Source organism: Centroberyx affinis, unplaced genomic scaffold (genome assembly GCF_046629955.1).
Source record: "Centroberyx affinis isolate AG114_WGS23_722 - 3 ecotype Tasmania unplaced genomic scaffold, CSIRO-AGI_Caff_v1 ptg002979l_1, whole genome shotgun sequence".
Lineage (NCBI taxonomy): Eukaryota > Metazoa > Chordata > Actinopteri > Beryciformes > Berycidae > Centroberyx > Centroberyx affinis.
Window position 1 is genome coordinate 105,839 of NW_027281086.1, and position 17,173 is coordinate 123,011.

General features: G+C 41.4%; 2 protein-coding genes across 2 annotated transcripts; one reads left to right on the forward strand and one right to left on the reverse strand.

Moving 5' to 3' along the window:
- The first annotated feature begins 534 nt into the window (after positions 1 to 534).
- Positions 535 to 8,842, forward strand: LOC139658907 (tumor necrosis factor receptor superfamily member 12A). Its single transcript, XM_071537090.1, has 5 exons — positions 535 to 763; positions 4,447 to 4,545; positions 4,715 to 4,864; positions 6,338 to 6,386; positions 7,067 to 8,842. Exons 1-4 carry the CDS (start codon positions 682 to 684, stop codon positions 6,376 to 6,378), a joined length of 372 nt encoding a protein of 123 aa, XP_071393191.1. The 5' UTR covers positions 535 to 681; the 3' UTR covers positions 6,379 to 6,386; positions 7,067 to 8,842.
- A 252-nt stretch (positions 8,843 to 9,094) lies between these two features.
- znf646 (zinc finger protein 646) lies at positions 9,095 to 17,149 on the reverse strand. The gene is made up of 3 exons (XM_071537099.1): positions 14,553 to 17,149; positions 13,236 to 14,315; positions 9,095 to 12,939 (listed from the first exon to the last, which is right to left on the reverse strand). The coding sequence occupies exons 1-3, from the start codon at positions 17,147 to 17,149 to the stop codon at positions 12,048 to 12,050; spliced, it is 4,569 nt and encodes a 1,522-aa protein (XP_071393200.1). The 3' UTR covers positions 9,095 to 12,047.
- Between the last annotated feature and the right edge of the window lie 24 nt (positions 17,150 to 17,173).

Sequence of the window (17,173 nt, forward strand, 5' to 3'; positions counted from 1 at the left end):
CATTATCACAGCGTGATAGGGTGGCAGCTGCAGAGAAAGCAGTGAAGTGGAGGAAGATAAAGGTTTTCTGTTACTCCGAGCAGAATTTCCCATTAATGTGAAAATGCAAATATTACATAGTCTAAATGTCGTCTTTTGACTCAAGTCTGCAGTTATTGTTCCTCTTCTGTGTATGGGACCCAGACTCATGCCAGAGACTTGTGTTTTTTGGCAGCGAGACGTGAATGACGTCGACAGGCGTGGTAATAACAATGAGAACACTATTAACTCCAGACTACACAGCCTCTCTAACCCGGGTGAAATGTGAAAAACCTCAAGGGTGGGGCCACATAAAATAAAGTGTATGGATTGAAAGGCATCTAACAAAGTCGATCCAATTTAAACTTTCACTTTTACTCTTTAACAAACGAAACCAAATAGTGTGGTAGTGAAGTTTCCTGTGAGTCTGGGTCGGATCCTCGGTGCGCGTAGAGGATCCGAGCAGGCTACAGTACATAGGAAATGACTCATAGGAGTTGAACTGTTAGCGTGGGTGTGTGCGCTATTAAAACAAGGCGCAGACTCCTCCGGGTGACTCACTCTGATGCTCGCTTTTCCATGGTGAAAACCAGCACGGATTGTTAATCAGATGAACTTTCGGGAATTGTGTAGCCTACAGCGAGCAGCCGACCCAGCACCGACATGGCTTCAAACGTCTTCTGCGCGCTGTGCGGACTTATTATTGCGGCCGTGACGAATTTCTATGGGGTGAACGCACAGAAAAGTAAGTAAAATAACTTAACACTTGTTTTTTTTTCTCCCAACAACAACAACTGTGATTTGTGTAAGCTGATGACTTGAGAAATACGTTACCGGAGAAATAGGTTACCGTAGATTTAAAATTTCGGCTTGATGATGGGATTATATAACTTTTATATTAAGTGTTTTTTCTCGGGTATCCTTGTATCAGTGAACACGGAATATGGTGGTCAGTCTAATGGAGTCAGATAATGGGGCTGCTTACAGAGCCGCTTCCTCTACCAGCTGCATTTCTCACCGGTTCCGCATTCCGATCGCCTTATTTCACCCCATCCATGCCCCTGGGTGAAAAGGACAAGCCACATGGAATGGTGCACTGCTAGTGTCCATTATGTGGAAAATTGTAAAATGGAAAAAAAAACATCTAAATATATAAAAAGGTTTCACAATTTCACAAAAATCCCAGTTTGTGACTTTCTTTCCCCAGCCCACGGAATTGATTATTTGGATCTGAGCACTGGGAACAGGCTGAGAAGTCTAAAGCACTGGACTATAGAGCTGGAACATAATAATGAACGACTGAATAATTGTATTGATAAGAACATTGCCATAGAAACAGTGCGATCTTATCTTACAGGCATTGGGCCAACTACATTTAAATAGACCTTAAAATCAAAACATTAGAATATACAATACATCTAGAAAATGTATAGTTATTTATTTGTATAATTTGGTATCTGGACATCTGGACATCAGCTGTCAGTGACACACCCCCAGCCCCCCGCCCCCCGCCCCCCCAAAATAACTTATGAGAAACTATAGGACCCCCCACCACACACCCATCCTCTTTGTCAGGTTAGATGTTGGGGTTTGTCAAGGTCTCTTGGTCATGAAAACTCATTTGATACAAAAAAAAGATGTTTAAACTTCATCTTTACTCAGTATTAACTGATTCTTTTGACAGTAACTTATCTTTTTTACCCATTATTTACAGGCAGAATTCTGAGCCATAATGCAACTCCTGTGGTTGCCAATTGTGAATCAAAATGATACCTCTTTGCTTCTGAATGTTTTAACATTGGCTAGTGGAAATGATGCCTTCCATGAATGTGTGATAAAGTGGCATAACCCATTGGAATAACCTATGTAAAGTCCTACATTGATTGAAACACACCCAACATTGTTCTTTAGTGCTTAATTGTTCAAGTTTTGATCAGGCTCAAAAATATTGCTGGAAAATGTTCTCAGTTTGAAATTAGCAGATTTTCAGGCTCTTGTCTGTTTTGAGCAGACAGGTTTGGTTTATGACTGGACAGAAGTGAAGGTCAGGCCAGGCTCAAACTTCACAGTCATGCTCTAATTCCTGCTGGTCACTGTTTGAGCCCTTCAGTCGGAGGTCACCTGGACCCGGGGGAAGGCGGACTAATGCTGAAAGCACGATGAGAAATGCTCACAAGATCGGTGACACATTTTACTGTGACCCCAATAAAGTGATTCAGCCCAGGCAGGCAGCGGTGCAGGCGGGCCCGCTGTGGCTCTGGAGGCAGGAGTGGATCATGTAACCCCCTCACTGCACATTCAGCCCGTCACAAGTCAAAGTCCTTCCACTTGACTTTTAAAACTGGCGCCTTTTCTAATGTCAGCCGATGAAGAGTGACTTCCACAGCCCGATCGACAGATATTGAGCGGCTTGTGTAATGTGACCGGCTTCAGACTCTTGTTGTAAACATGCAGCCTCTTCTGTTCTTGGACATATAATACAATGTAATCGGCAATGTGTGTGCTTTGACTGCACATGTATACTGTGATGTAGGCTACTCTAAAACTGAAATATCATTCTGGAAGCATTTTGGGTGTGAATGGTGAAACATACCAAGATAATCCAAGATAATGTTTCCTCAGAACAGTTCAGTCTGTGTTAAATTAACTTGGCCAACATTCGCACTCCCACAGCCATAAACGTGAGAGTTTTTTTTCCCACCTGTTAATCTGTACTGTCACTGTACAGCTTCACAGAGAATGAGATGCAAAAGATAGAAAAGATTACGTTGAAACTGATAGCACTACAAAAATATGTCGCTCATTTGGATGTAAAAGTTCAGACAAACACTATATGTCATCTTTGACACTTAAAACCATCATATAGAATAGAGATCCTGTCTAGCATGCACTTCATTTTGAGCTATTATGCACAGGATGAGCAATCAATAGAGCTGTCTACCGAAAACCGCTGTGAATAACCCACACCGCCAGTTTGATATTATCATTTTCATTCAAGGACAGCGCTAACCCAGTTTCCTGCATATTCATCTCTACCTTTAGTTTACGTCAAACTCCTTTTTTGAGTAGTTTTGGTATTGTTTTCTTTGATGACTGGAACAGCTGACTTTAAAAAAGGAAGATGACCTACGATGACTTGACGACATTCATGCCATATACCTAGTATGGTGGTATATTTTTACCATGTGGGAAAAAAAGAGTTTGCTCATGCAAATACACTTGCGACACTGAGAAGGAAGCATGATGAACATCATATTTATTATCTATCGAATATCTATAGATTATTTGCCTGTTTCACTCTTCTGTAACAATGTTTTTAATTATATGCCTGGCTTTTTTATTCATCTTATTCGCTTTTAAGTAGTGTTTTGTAGCACTGTTTTGAAAAAGCTGTGTATATGCTCTATGAATTAAGGATATAGGGTTTGTTAGATCTTAAACTTCATTCATTCGTGCATCACATCAGGTTATTAATGCATACATCATGCATTTACACCAAAGCCAGAGTTAAACAGTTGAGAAAATCCCACATCTGATAATACAGAATAACACACTTAATGTTATCTTTGCTGTTGTCTGTACATTGAGCTTGCTGTTGGCCTTTACTGTGTCAGATCTTCAGGCTAATTCCTCCCTTATCATGTAGGAAGTGCACAGCTTTAATTGTTCTACTGTCTGGCTGCCATAAAAAGATATGAAGGTTTCCATTGTGTCCAGAGAGGTAGACATTTTCTCTGTGTGTGTGCTTGTGAGGCTTGTTCACCGCAGCGGCTTCTTTCTCACAGATACTGTATAACACATGCCTTCATTCTCTGGAAGTCACACACGTACACACGCACACTCAAAACAATTCAGCGGAAGCACTTTGTGAAAACACATCCTGCTGTTCACACAACGGCCGCCTCACCGGGCTTGTGCCTGCGTAACCAAAATCACTGAGTAATTCTCTTTTGCATTTGAGCGCATCAGCAGACAGTCAACCCCAAAGGAATTTCCCATTTCGTTTCTTAAGAAGAAGAAACCCACAGCGTTTCTCAGCTCGTCGGCTTGACTCATACCATTTTATCTAGCATTCCAGCTCCATGTCTCCTGTGAGTCACCTGATTCTGTTTTTTTTTTGTTTTTTTGGGGGGGGAGAGGGAGGAGGAATTTTGGTGGTTTTCAAAAACATCTGCATCGTCCTCAAGGGAAGTCTGTCCCACTCCAAATATCATCATTCTCCTTTTCACATTACCACCACCGTCGTAATATTTCATGGGCTAGAGCGGTGGTAAATATTTTATAAATCAGCAAATGTGTTTTGCTTTGGGAGAAGTCGCATAAACACTCACAGGGTTTGGCTCTTGCAGAAAGTGTTCCAGCGGATGACTCGTGACGCTTTATAATGACATAACTAACAGCCGATCTCCAATGTTTTTCTGTGCGCAGGCCAATGTAGCAGTTCAGAGTTCTGGAATTCAGATGTGGATCTCTGTGTGCCATGTGCGTCATGCAAGCAGTACCCCAAGACGCCATCATGTAACACATGTAAGCAATTTAATCAGGTCAGATGGGCCTTCTGGCTTTGTGGTGCCATTAAAGTGTTATTGTGGTAACATGTCGCTACTAGCATGCTTTCTGTTGTTGATCTCATTATATCCAAACAGCAGTATCTTCCCTAACTCTTTGACCTCTGATGTGATGTGTTCCTCTACAGGTAGGCCTATATATGTAGAGGAGACATCTGACGTGTGGAGACTGGCGGCCATCACCAGTTTCTCGGTGCTGGCTGTGGTGCTGGTTGGTGCTGCGTTGATTATCGGGGTTATGGTGCATCGGCGCAAGTCGCAGAAACGGCCTCTACGTGGTAAGAGTCTTCTGTAAAAACCGATCTGAGGTTGACCTTTTTGGAGAGTGACTTTAGAGGGTTAAAATACACACCAATACACCCATTTTGTCAGCTGAAATCGCAAAGAATGGCTGCCCTAGAGAAGAGTGTCCCATCCTCCCCAATTGAGACTCTGTAGATTCACTCTATTTTCCCAAATTTAATTCTGGTGTCGGGTGTGGACTCTTCTCTACGGAAGAGGATTAATTTATTTGTGAAAAATTTATTTGTGTTCTGAGTTTGAAGTCAGAATTCTGAATTTATTCTCAGAAATATGACTTTAAACTCAGAATGTGAGAATTTTGACTTTTTTTTTCAGAAGTCTGACTTTAAACTCAGAACTCAAATAAATCTTTCACATGTGGCCCTAATCCTCTTCCGTGCTTCTCCACCTACATGAAGTGACAAATCAAAACTTAAAAGAGAAATACCAACTGTCTCTACTCAGGGAAAGTTGGACTCACCAACATTAGATCCTCTGCCTCTCTCATCCTTTCAGTTTCCCTAAAGCATCACAGACCCGCCAGGCTGGTAAACATGAGCGTGCTGTGTGCAGTTTACCGATGTCACGCTACATGATTTCTGTGTATTAAGGCTTTGCAGTCGCGTCTCAAATCTCTTAGAGACCACATCTGGTGCCATCATGGAGGTCCATGTGAGAATGGGCTGTACGCAAATAATATCTAAATATATAACAACTGGGCTAGAAAAGAGAAACGCCTGAGAAAGACTGGTGTGTGTGTAGATGCATTCAGTAACGTTAACATTAATCCGTAAAAGTAAATAGTCTAATAAGGTAAATTTCTGTCCAAATTTATGTCACTGTGAGACAGAAACTCTTCTTCTTCTCTGGTCACTTTGTGTAGCTTTTAAGTATTATTGTGGTTCAGCTGAATTTTGCATAACCCCTTGTAAGTAGGGCTGGGCGATATGGTTGAAATCAATATCACGATAATCATAAGGATTTTTCTCGATATCAATATTTATCACGATATGGTTCATATATGCAAAATCACGTTAAATAATCAAATTAATGTTCATCTCATTGAACCGAATGGTAATGTTAGGTGTGATGTCAAACAAAAAAGAAATATTCAAATAATATTCCTACCATACCTCAGTTTTTAAGTAAAATTTGCTTGTCATCATCAATTTAGACAGCTGAAATGTGTGTCACGATATTAAAATATCTTCATATCATCACGATATGATTCCACTGAAAGACGATAAACGATAATATTGAATTATCGCCCAGCTCTACTTGTAAGTTGTCTCTATTGTGAGTTTTAGTCTTTAATATTGAGACACCTTTAGTTATTAGTTATGCTGAGTCAGGATAATAACAATAGTGAAATGTGTTAATATGGTAACAAGGCCAATTTGTCACAGCACTGATTCCAAAGACAAATGAATGCTGGGTAAAATAATCATGTTTCTCTTCCTTTACTACAGAACCCATTGAAGAAACTGCGGGGCCACTTTATCAAGCTTAAACATTTGAGTAGGTATACTTTTCACTTTTCACTGTGTTAACTAGGGTTAGACTGATATATATCAGTCTGATATTGGCCTTTGAATATAAATCAGATATTGGTCAGTCAGTGTTTCCCAGTGCTGATAGGATGGAGGAGAGGATATGATTTTATTCAACCAGCTTCCTGGGTGTCAGTGTGTAAAAACAGCACTGAAACCTGCCTCACCTGCCTTAAGAAGCCTATGAATTGCCTTTGTATGGATTTTCACTGGGTAAATAATTTAATTCTGGGGACTGAATCCTTGTTTTTTGGGGAATTTCTGGTCAAATTTAAATGTACAGTACAAAACATGGCTATTGGCAGCTTCCAAAAACCCCAAAACATCTATTTATCACCCTTCAAAAACCCATCTCTCGAACCCTAGTCACGACATGTTATTAATTCTAAATGTGAGTAATATTTTAATCTTGTATAGTTTATGACAATGACCAGGCACGACACTCTCTCTGTTAAATAGACTTTTTATCTTGGCACCACATTAAAAATGCGACGTTTCGTTCTCATTGATTGCCCCCATCTGTAAAGCAGCATCTCTTCTCTACGTTTGTTTGAGCTCAATCTTTTTTTTTCTTCTTGAACCTTGTATAGTTTGACATAACGTGAATGTAAACTCACCAGACTTTAATCAGTCCCATGTCTTCCACAGCCTCATCTTTCTCTGGAAACAGATGTGACGGAACCAAGGAAAGACTGGTTCAGAGTCAGAAGACGCTCTGTGCCATGAACTGTACTCTGACCACAGGGTATCTTTTGAGTAGAAACGGACCATTTTAATTTATTATACTGTTCAAAGCAGAGATGTGCTCAGTTCTCATACTCGGCGTAGGTTCAAGTGCGGATACGAGTCCAACAGTGCACTGATCATGTGACTTACAAAGAGCAACTCTCACACCTCTTTAGGAATAGTGACGATATTATACTAGCGGTGGTATCATTTTCACATTTTACTTGCCTTAATATTAGAATTCTTATAAAATTTGGATTTCGAAGCCTTTGTCGTGTACATATATAGTGTATATATATATTTTTAGATTCAGAAATTTGAAACAAAACTGCAGTCATCCTTCCAGAGTGACAGACGCCGCCCCAAAACCTGTATTGTATTTTCTATCACCAGCAGGACTCCAGTGAATGTAACACAGCTTTTGTTGCCTGCCGGGCCACAGTTTGGTTGCCTGCTATCCAGCCGGGTTAGGAGGGGTCTATTTGCTGGTCATTTACCACAACAACAGCCTCTTTTAAGATGAACCACAACAAGTGAGCGAGACATACTGTTAGGCACATCAAGGCCATTTGAATGTAGCTATACTTTTTTTAGGTGAAATGTATTATCCCTGCCAGTACCTTCATTTTAGAACGTGTGTACCTGTTCTTTCGAGAGCCTGATACACAGTAATAGTTCAAGTTGTTGATAAAGGGAGTGAAACTTTCTTATGCACTGTTCCTGGGTCTCCTGAGAACAAAAACTGACCCTCCATTGCAGGTCATTTTCAATATTGTTTCCATGTTACAAAGTTGTGATTTGTTTTGTTTTTTTGGTAGGATTTTGCTGTATTACCCCCAATTACCCACATGTTATTGTCCCTGTGGTAAATAACATGTGAGAGTATCAGTGCTTGTAGGGCAGGATGTTTGAAACACTAGACATGCAATCCCAAAACTGCTAACAAGATATGAGAAGGTTGCAAAGAATGTACTGTAGTGAAAATTGCACCTATAATGTCTTAGGTGGAGCTACATAATCACATTAGCTACTAACTCTGACCTGTCAAATCCTTTCAGATCTCCAACAGGGCAAAAGGTATGTAATGTCCAGAAGTCTAGCAAAAAGTGGTCGCATGAATCATTGAGTGATTTGAGGGAAAAAATAGTTTGTTTTTTTCACTTTGCTTCCCAGTTTTTGTTTTTCAAAATGATCTTTATCTTCAAACTATCATGTGGCACCTGTTCCTTAAGGTGATGCATCAAGAGAATTTGCCAGGCAAAATATTGAGATATGTGGTGTGTGACTGACGATGTTCTGTTCAGATCATGTTGTGGATCTGCTTATGGGTAAACTGCTCGCCCCCTGGCAGTAAAATTGGGGAATTCATTAAAATACAGATACTTGCATTTTTTTTTTATATCTTTATATTATTTATTTTTTAAAGTATCTTGCCATGTTGAGTTGCATCAACTGCTACATGTGGATATTGATCGTCAAAGGGACTCCTGTGAAGATTTTTTTACAACTTCTACCAGGCCAGCCAACATTGTTACTGAGCAATAACTAACATTTTTCTGCATATTTTTCTTGCTTTCTAGATGTGTGTAATTGTATATACATGCACTGGCTTCTTTTAGTTAATGCAATGTTACAAATAAACTGTGCTTTGTGTACCAAATGTATTTTCACAATAAAATTGACAACTTTCATTAAAAATGCAAGGATTATTGATCTGCAAACATGTCATTTACCATTATTTTTAATTGGAAACATTCTTATATCTACTTTGTTATGAGCAGCTTAATATGTAATGATATACATCTCACATTCACTATCTGAGAAGAATATAGACACAGAACACATTGTATTTTCCAAGTCATTTAATTTCAACAACTAATTTTCAATAATTTGCTTATATTCTAAACTAAGTTCTAACAAAGAAGTAAAAATCTACGCTTCAGAGTGACAAAATAGTTATATAAATATGAATTAAATATTGAGCAGACTTGTTTTTGAGCACTAAAAATTCAATAAATCAGAATGTGTGGTATATGCTTTTTATTACACAATAGCTAATCTAGCAGTTTTCTCCTGCAGAAGAAAATCTTGCCATAAATGTACAGAGATCCAACCAATATTTCATCCTAATATTTACAGAGCTCTGAGATAAACACATGACACAAATACTAGGCTGTGATTGTGATCAATGACAGAGGAGTGAACATGTAAGTGCCATAGGAGAAGGGACCGGGATCATTTTGGAAAACAATAAGTCAGTTTACAGTTTTAACTGAAATGTTGACGTGTCATTTTACATGTAGGCTACCATGGCATATGAAAATACATTACAGTCTAACCCTAACCCAGTCTAAATCATCACAATTAATGCACGTAAGATTTTAAATAATGTAACAAAATGGCAGATGGCAAGTTGTCAAGACTGTCATGGTTTTGAAGGCTATTGTTTGTATCCAGAATATACTGAATCTGATAATGTCACTGTACTCAATACAATGGTAAGACATAAAACAAATGAGAGATGAACTGAATCCATGCACTGAAACAACATCTTCTAAGAGTTCAGCATATTGCTTAAATATTACGACCCGCAAACTCAGGTGAGGTGAACTATCAGACAGCCCAGCCAACTCGTTCACGGTCAACTGGAGACGAGTCCCTGGAGGAAAAAGCATCGACACCCCGACAAACAACCGTCTCCACTGGTTGGCTGCATTATTACAGACTTCACTTCCCCTTAGGCTACAAGCTTCTCTACTACCAAATGTGCAAATACAACTTTGAAAATGGCAAATCGCAGAGAAGGAATCATGTTGTGGTGAAAACGGCTCTTGCAAACCATGAAGTAAAACCATTAAGTTGATGCTTCATAGATTATCAGTCTATGTGTCTTACAATTACTATCAAAGTTTGCATGATTACAGTGTATTCTCTAGAATTAAGCTGCATGAGGCATTAAATATCAGTTGCTAGGTAGGCAGGGCTTTTGATGAGGTATTTCATACGTCTGACCAGTGCCACACATATTAATATATGAAATGTAACGTATAAGGCATAAAGAAAATCAAATTTCATACTGTTAAAATGACACCGAAGGCCATGTGTTCTCCACTCTCCTAGATTTCTGATTTGTCAAAAAAGAAACGGCCAAAGGAACAACAGGCACCATAGACAAATAAAAAAATAATTAACCCAAAGAATCAATAATTGCACATTTATCACAGAACAGTAAGTTGTTAATTGACAGTGAAGATGTAACTGGTTCTTTTCTTTAAACCCATAAAGCTAAGTTTGTAGCAATACTTGTGCTTACCTGAAATTAGGAGTATTGACCACATATACTGATGTTTTAACATACAAACAAAAAATACCATAAATCGTCATATTTTGTTTGTCTCATATACAGCTTTTGAGGGGAAAAACCATTGATGGGGACAGGAGCAAAAAGGAACCACTTTCACTTCACTGTTGCAATACTTTTGCCACCGAGTGCATAAAGACATTTTAACTAGTTGTGGCTGAGCAGGTTAACAAATCAGAAGATTAATAATATTCCAGAATAAACAGAATTCTCAAATCAGAAACATGAAAAAGACAAAATAAACATTGTGTTCTACAGTATACCAATTACAGTGAGAAAAGGTTTGTTCACATGAAACGGTTAATTGCTACAATCGACTTACATTTTAGGCACTGGCACTTAAATATAACTGATGCTTCTCATAGGTTCGAGGGGGATTACAATTCAAGAGCATGCAATGCATGTGAAGTTACAACAAAATGTATCAACAATGTTACAGAGAGACAATGGACAAGAAAGTTGACAATTACATGAGCAAAAATATAAAGGTGTAGAAATGGCACAGGTGAAAAATATCATGCTCAGTTCAGAAACTGATTATCTACAATGTTTTACACATCAGGTATGTTCCTTTTGAAGGTTTCCCCTGAGTGTTGCCAATAACACCGTCCTTGGCTAATTCATTCCTACCTGTTGTAACTGAGAACTGCGGAATTACAAATCGATTGATGAAGTTCCTTAAAGGCTACATGAGTCTTAGAAGACGCAATTTTTTTTTACAACATTCATAAAAAGTTTTTCTATTAAAATATGCACAGAAAATAAAATCAATAGAACAGGAATAAATTATTAAATACATCCATTTTAGCATACAATGCCACTCAAACGTGAACTTGAATATTATTAGCAGTACAACCATTTACTTGATTACATGATTTCAGTAAATCACTTTGCCATTGACCTTTGAATACACCCAGAGGTATTTGACTGAATAACAGGCTTGCCCTATGTGAAATCTCAAAGGAAAGTGACAGTCCTTCGACACCTATGGCAAAGCTGACAAAAGGATTCAGAGATAAATATAGTCTGTATATTTTCTTTTGTAAGGAACTTACGGAGGCACTGAACACAATTATACATAGCAAGAGAGGAAATATCACCTTTTATCAGAACAGTACCGTCTCATAAAAAAGCAAGTCATCAACGTGTTGATCATGTTCTCACATGGACCTGGGCTGCAGTTTTCTGTTCACTTTGGTTGGTTGGTTTGTTGAAGAGGAATGAGGGGATAGATTCATCTATTGATCAGCCGCCCCCATCAGACAGTTCAGTATTCTGGGATCTTGTGTACTCCATGGAAAACATTCAGACCTTATAAAAAGCGGTCTGACCGATAAACCCTCTGGAGACTTTTCATTGACGTCGCCATCCGTTGCAGAGGTAAGATTGGAAGTCAATAATGAAATGTGCGTGTCTTCAAAGGAGTTTTTGTCAGGACCTCGGGGCACTTTCTGAAAAAAATACTGTTTTACAATTATTGATAGAGGGATAAATAAGAGGACTACTTGCCCTCTCTTCTCTTATATACTCTAGAATCCTACTTCAAAGGAAAGACCCCATGTCCAGGTCCATAAAAGTGTTAGCATCCATGCTAAAAGAGGAGTCGTAGGCCTGGGTGTTCTGGTGCATCTTCTGATGGTGCCGCAGGTTGGACTTGCTGGAAAAGCTCTTATCGCACAGCAAGCAGGCAAAGGGCTTCTCTTTGGTGTGGATTCTTCGGTGACATATGAGCTGAGTGGACACGCGGAAGGCCTTGCCGCACTCCAGGCATTGGTAGCGCTTGGGCTCCGTATGAATGCGCCGGTGGTTCTTGAGAGCCATCAGGTTGGTGAACTCTTTCTGGCAGACGGAGCAGAAGAAGGAGCCCGTCTTATGGCTGTTCTTGTGGTTGAGCAGGGAGCCGGCGTGGCGGTAAGTGCGTCCACAGTGCTCACAGACGTGGCTCTTCTCTTCTGTGCCAGGGGCGTCATTACTCTCCTGTGGGTCAGAAATGCTACTTGGCATATGGGACAACGGTGGAACCAGCTTGGGCATTCCCTCCATCCCCATGGTCTGATTTATGCCTGCGTCCCAGCAGAGATTGTTATCCATGGGCGCACCCATGCCTTGTTGATAGTGGCCCTGAGCCCTGTGGTGCATGTCTTGGTGCTGCTGGTAGCTGGCTGTGTTGGGAAAGCTCTGCTGGCAGGGGCTGCAGACCACAGACCGGTCCTTTGAGTGCACCTCCATGTGGCTCTGCAGGTGTGCGATTAGACAGAAGGTCTTGCCGCACTCGGGACAGCAGTGTCGCTTCATCTGGGAGTGTATCTGTAGAGTGAGAGGATCAGGGAATGTCTGGAGACACAAGGTACAGTGGTGGAGGTTTTCGGAGTGTGTCTTTTTATGGTTGAGGAGGGAGCCAGCGTGGCGGTAGGAGCGCCCACACAGGTCACACCTGCAGCAGGGACACGTTCATATTCAATCCCTAATATTCCATTGCTACCCAGATCATTTTACCCAACAGTGAATTACTTCTAAACTGGAAATGACTGATAATATTGATAACTAATTTCTTACAATTATACTTCAAAATAATCCACAAACATTCAAAATAGCAGTCAGAATAGTTATGTACAACAAATGGCATCTATTAATATAAATATTAATCTGAAAAATACGTACTACAGTAATGATGATTCAAAAGACAGAACATGACTTACATACTCAGTTCACAATGGGACAGTAACTCACATGAAGCACTTGTCTCCACTCTCTGACTGATGGACACCAGCTCTCGCTGCGTTATCCTGCCCCCTCCGGCAGCGATGCCTCTTCAGGCCGGACCGGCCCTGGAAGCTCTTGCCACATGCAGGGCAGCTGAAGTGACTTGCCACCCGGTTGTGCACCTTCTGATGGTTGTGCAGGATACTGGCAAGACGGAAGGCCTTTCCGCACGTGAGACACACATATTTTTTCTTCTGTGTGTGGATACGTGTATGATTGCGTAAAGCCATGGGGTTGGTGAAGGGCTTAGAGCAAAATGTGCAGCTGAAGTGTCCTGTCTTGTGGGTGTTTTTGTGGTTCAGGAGGCTGCCTGCGTGACGGTAGCTGCGATTGCATATGCTGCACGTGAAAGGTCGCTCCTCTTTATTTAGGGACATATCTGTTTGTGCAACACTATTGCCTGAAGGTCCATCACAGGTGTGGGCTGCCAGTTGATCAACAGACAGAAACGCCTGCTTACATTCCTTGCACTTAAAGGCTCTAGTTTTTAGACCCCTCCTACTTCCTGCCCCGTCCTTTCTGAGGTCGGCACACACATGGGTTAGTAACTGCTTCTTTCCCCTGAAGCCTTTTCCGCAGTTTTGGCAAGAATGTTTCTTATATGCAAAGTGGGTGCGCAAGTGGTTCTTCATTGCTAGTTGGTTAGAGTAAGTGTTGTTACATACAGAACAGTAATATTCACCTGTCTTATGAGAGTTTCTGTGGTTGACCAGACTTCCTGCATGCCGATATGTGCGCCCACATTGGTCACAGGCGAACGGACGGAGGTCGTCTGTGTCCTCTGATTTGACTAACGTCTCAGGCTTTGTTTGACCCGTTTTGCCTTCAGGGGGTTGTCTGCGCCGTCGGATGGGGGTCAAAGCCTGATTGGCATTTGCATTTTGGGACTGCATTCCTCCATCTGACCTGGTCCCATTCATCTGCATGAGGGCCTGGATCTGGTTGTTGAGTTCCTGGATTTTGGCTTGGTTCTCCTTGTGCCTTCTCAGGTGGTTCAGTAGCTGCTTCTGAATTTTGAAGGCTTTCCCACACTCATGGCAAGTATGCCTGGGGGAGGAGACAAGGCATATGGTTAATCCTGTGTTTGCAAAACAAGGAACAGTCTACAGAAGGAATAGAGGTATGATGCCAAAACACATCTGCAATGCAGACAACAGAAACAACAGAAGCAATTCTTTTACAACAATCATTTTCAACAAGAATTGACATAGCTGCCACATGAGTAAAAAATGTCAGCATTTAATTTGTATAAATTATGTGAATTTTCTTAAAGCTGGCACCAACCTCTTTATATCAAAGTGGGACCTCTGGTGGTTTTTAAGGGCTAATAGATTGTAGAAGCGTTTCTGGCAAACAAGGCAGCGGAATACTCCAGTTTTGTGGGACTTCTTGTGGTTGAGAAGGGAGCCAGCGTGTCTATATGACCGCCCACACTGATCACACTTATACTGACGATCTTCATTATCAACATTTTCTTTGATGCGTCGCACTTCTTCAGCCTGGGAAACATTTACTTTCATTTTCTCTTCCCCATTTGTTGACTCATTTTTCCTCTCAGCTGTACAACCATGGTTCTCAAGATGATGGTAGTTGGTGCAGAAGATGCCACAGCTGCCACAGATGATGCTCTGTGCCTCCAGCTTGCCTCCAGACCTGTCGCTATTGTTCATATGCAAACAGTTGACATCATCTACCTGGGCCTTGTTGTGTAGTAGCTGATGAATGATTAAGTCCTGCCTCTTGGCAAAACTTTCCCCACATGTACTACAGATCATCATCTCTCCTGGTTCATCATCTTTCACTTCTTCATGGGAGGACATGGAAGAAGGCACTGAGCTTGCAGGGGTACCATGGGCCTGAGTGTGCCCACGGAGATGGCTCCTCAGAGCCCTCATGCTGGTGTAGCTGTTCCCACATACAGAGCATTGATAAAGATCTCCGTCATCATCCTCTTCAGAGTTATCACCTTCCCCACTGCCATTCACCTGATCACTATTTATATTTTCATGGAAATTTTGTTCAAAGTAACTTTGGTCATGGCTACCATTCAGACCTTGGAATTCTACATTATCCCCTGTATGTCCTATGGCACATTGACTATTTCTGTCCTGGAAGTTTATATTACTGCCATAGCCATTGTTAGTAGCTTCATGTTGCTGTTGTAGCAGGGGGCAACTATGAGACTTGATCCCTGCAATGTCTGCGAATGTCTCACCACAGTCTGCACACATGTGCCTCTGCATCAGGTGTTCGTCATGAGGTAGATGCACAGTCATATCCTGGGAATAATCCTGACTGAATTGCTCATGGTACAACGGTCCATTGCTGTGGTCAACTGCATTATCTTGATCAATACCAAGCATAGGGCCAGCATCCTCCTCCTTGTGTGAGGGGAAGCAGCCCTGCTGGTTTTCCAGAGTCAGAGGCTCAGAGGAGAGCCAGTCTCCCTCATTGTTCAGGCTAAAAGAGGATGGTTGAGCCTTGTGGAGGCGAAGGTGACTCCTGAGGGCGGCCAGATGAGGATAACTCTTTCTGCAGATCGAACACTGGTAAATCCCGACCTGATGGGACCTCTTATGGTTGATTAGGCTCCCAGAGTGCCGGTAGCTTTTACCACAGACCTGACACTTGAAGCGACGCCCATCAGAATCTGCAGCCAAGTTCTCTTCCATTTCAATTGCATCATCAGCATTTTGTGTATGTGCCAGGGTAGGATTGAGAATATCTGAGTCAATGACTGAGGGCTCTCCCTGAGTGTTGCTGGAGGATGGTGTTTGATTATTGGAGCAGTCTGAATAAATATGACCATTATTTCTAATCTGCTCCTGGGGCTGATCATAATCTCCATGATTATCCATTGATGATGACACTGAAGGAACATTATTTACAGGAGATGCATAAAAATTTGACTCGGGAGAAGCAATACTGTTATCATATGATATATTATGGTTCTCTGACAAGCCATCCTGAAGCCCAAATGACACAGATGAAGAGTTATGCATTTGGATGTGTTCCTGGAACTCCTCGTCACTGGGGAACAGTACTTGACATAGGTGGCAGAAATTTACTGGAGCATCCTGGCTCTGAGGTGAAAACTGGTCTGGTGTTGTGCCTGTGTACGTCACATCCATCGAACTAGGGTCTGCCCCACTTCTTGTCTTGTGAGTTCTCTGGTGGCTGTAGAGGGCAGCCATGTTACTGAACAGTTTGAAACAGACCGTGCACTCAAACATTCCTACCTGGTGAGTCTTTTTATGATTGGTCAGGCTTCGATGGTGTATGTATGACTTGTCACACAAATCACATCTGAAAGGTCGATTTGCTGCATCATCAGAGGTCTCAGTTTCCGCATTATGGACTAGCCCCATCTTGTCCTCAGTGGGGCTATTTTCTGTAGAAATTGCTACACTGGCTGACTGCTCACTGAGACAATGTGAGTAATCATTTTCAATTTCATTTTCAAGTGTGGCATACTCCATGTCTACCTTCCTAAACGACTGCTCCTTTGCTTGCCTGGCTAGATGAACCCTCTCGTGCGTAGCCAGTTGTGTAGCCAGACGAAATGCCTTCCCACATTCTGTGCAGGAGTACTTTTTCTGTGAAGTATGGCTCCGGAGGTGACTCTTCAGGGCCAAAGCATTAGAGTTTTCTTTGCCACATATTTGACATTGAAAAGAACCCACATCATGCGTCTTCTTGTGGTTAGCCAAGCTACCAGCATGCCTGTAACCACGTCCACATTCATCACATTTAAATTTACGTTCCTCCTCCTGTCGGAGGTGACTATCCATGTGTTCTAGCAGACTGGGCATATTGGAGCATACCATGCCACACTGTTTGCAAGGGAAACCTTTTGTCCTGCCAGGCTCTTGCACAGCCATTACAGGATAATAATTGAAATAACT

Bases quoted from the DNA above. Each gene is read 5' to 3' on its own strand.
- LOC139658907 (XM_071537090.1), top strand. From the start codon at position 682: ATGGCTTCAAACGTCTTCTGCGCGCTGTGCGGACTTATTATTGCGGCC. The intron at 4,546-4,714 runs GTAAGCAATTTA...GTTCCTCTACAG, and splicing joins GACGCCATCATGTAACACAT to GTAGGCCTATATATGTAGAG. The intron at 4,865-6,337 runs GTAAGAGTCTTC...CCTTTACTACAG, and splicing joins GCAGAAACGGCCTCTACGTG to AACCCATTGAAGAAACTGCG.
- znf646 (XM_071537099.1), bottom strand. From the start codon at position 17,149: ATGGCTGTGCAAGAGCCTGGCAGGACAAAAGGTTTCCCTTGCAAACAG. The intron at 14,316-14,552 runs GTTGGTGCCAGC...CTCCTCCCCCAG, and splicing joins TCCCACTTTGATATAAAGAG to GCATACTTGCCATGAGTGTG. The intron at 12,940-13,235 runs GTGAGTTACTGT...TCCCTGCTGCAG, and splicing joins AGTGGAGACAAGTGCTTCAT to GTGTGACCTGTGTGGGCGCT.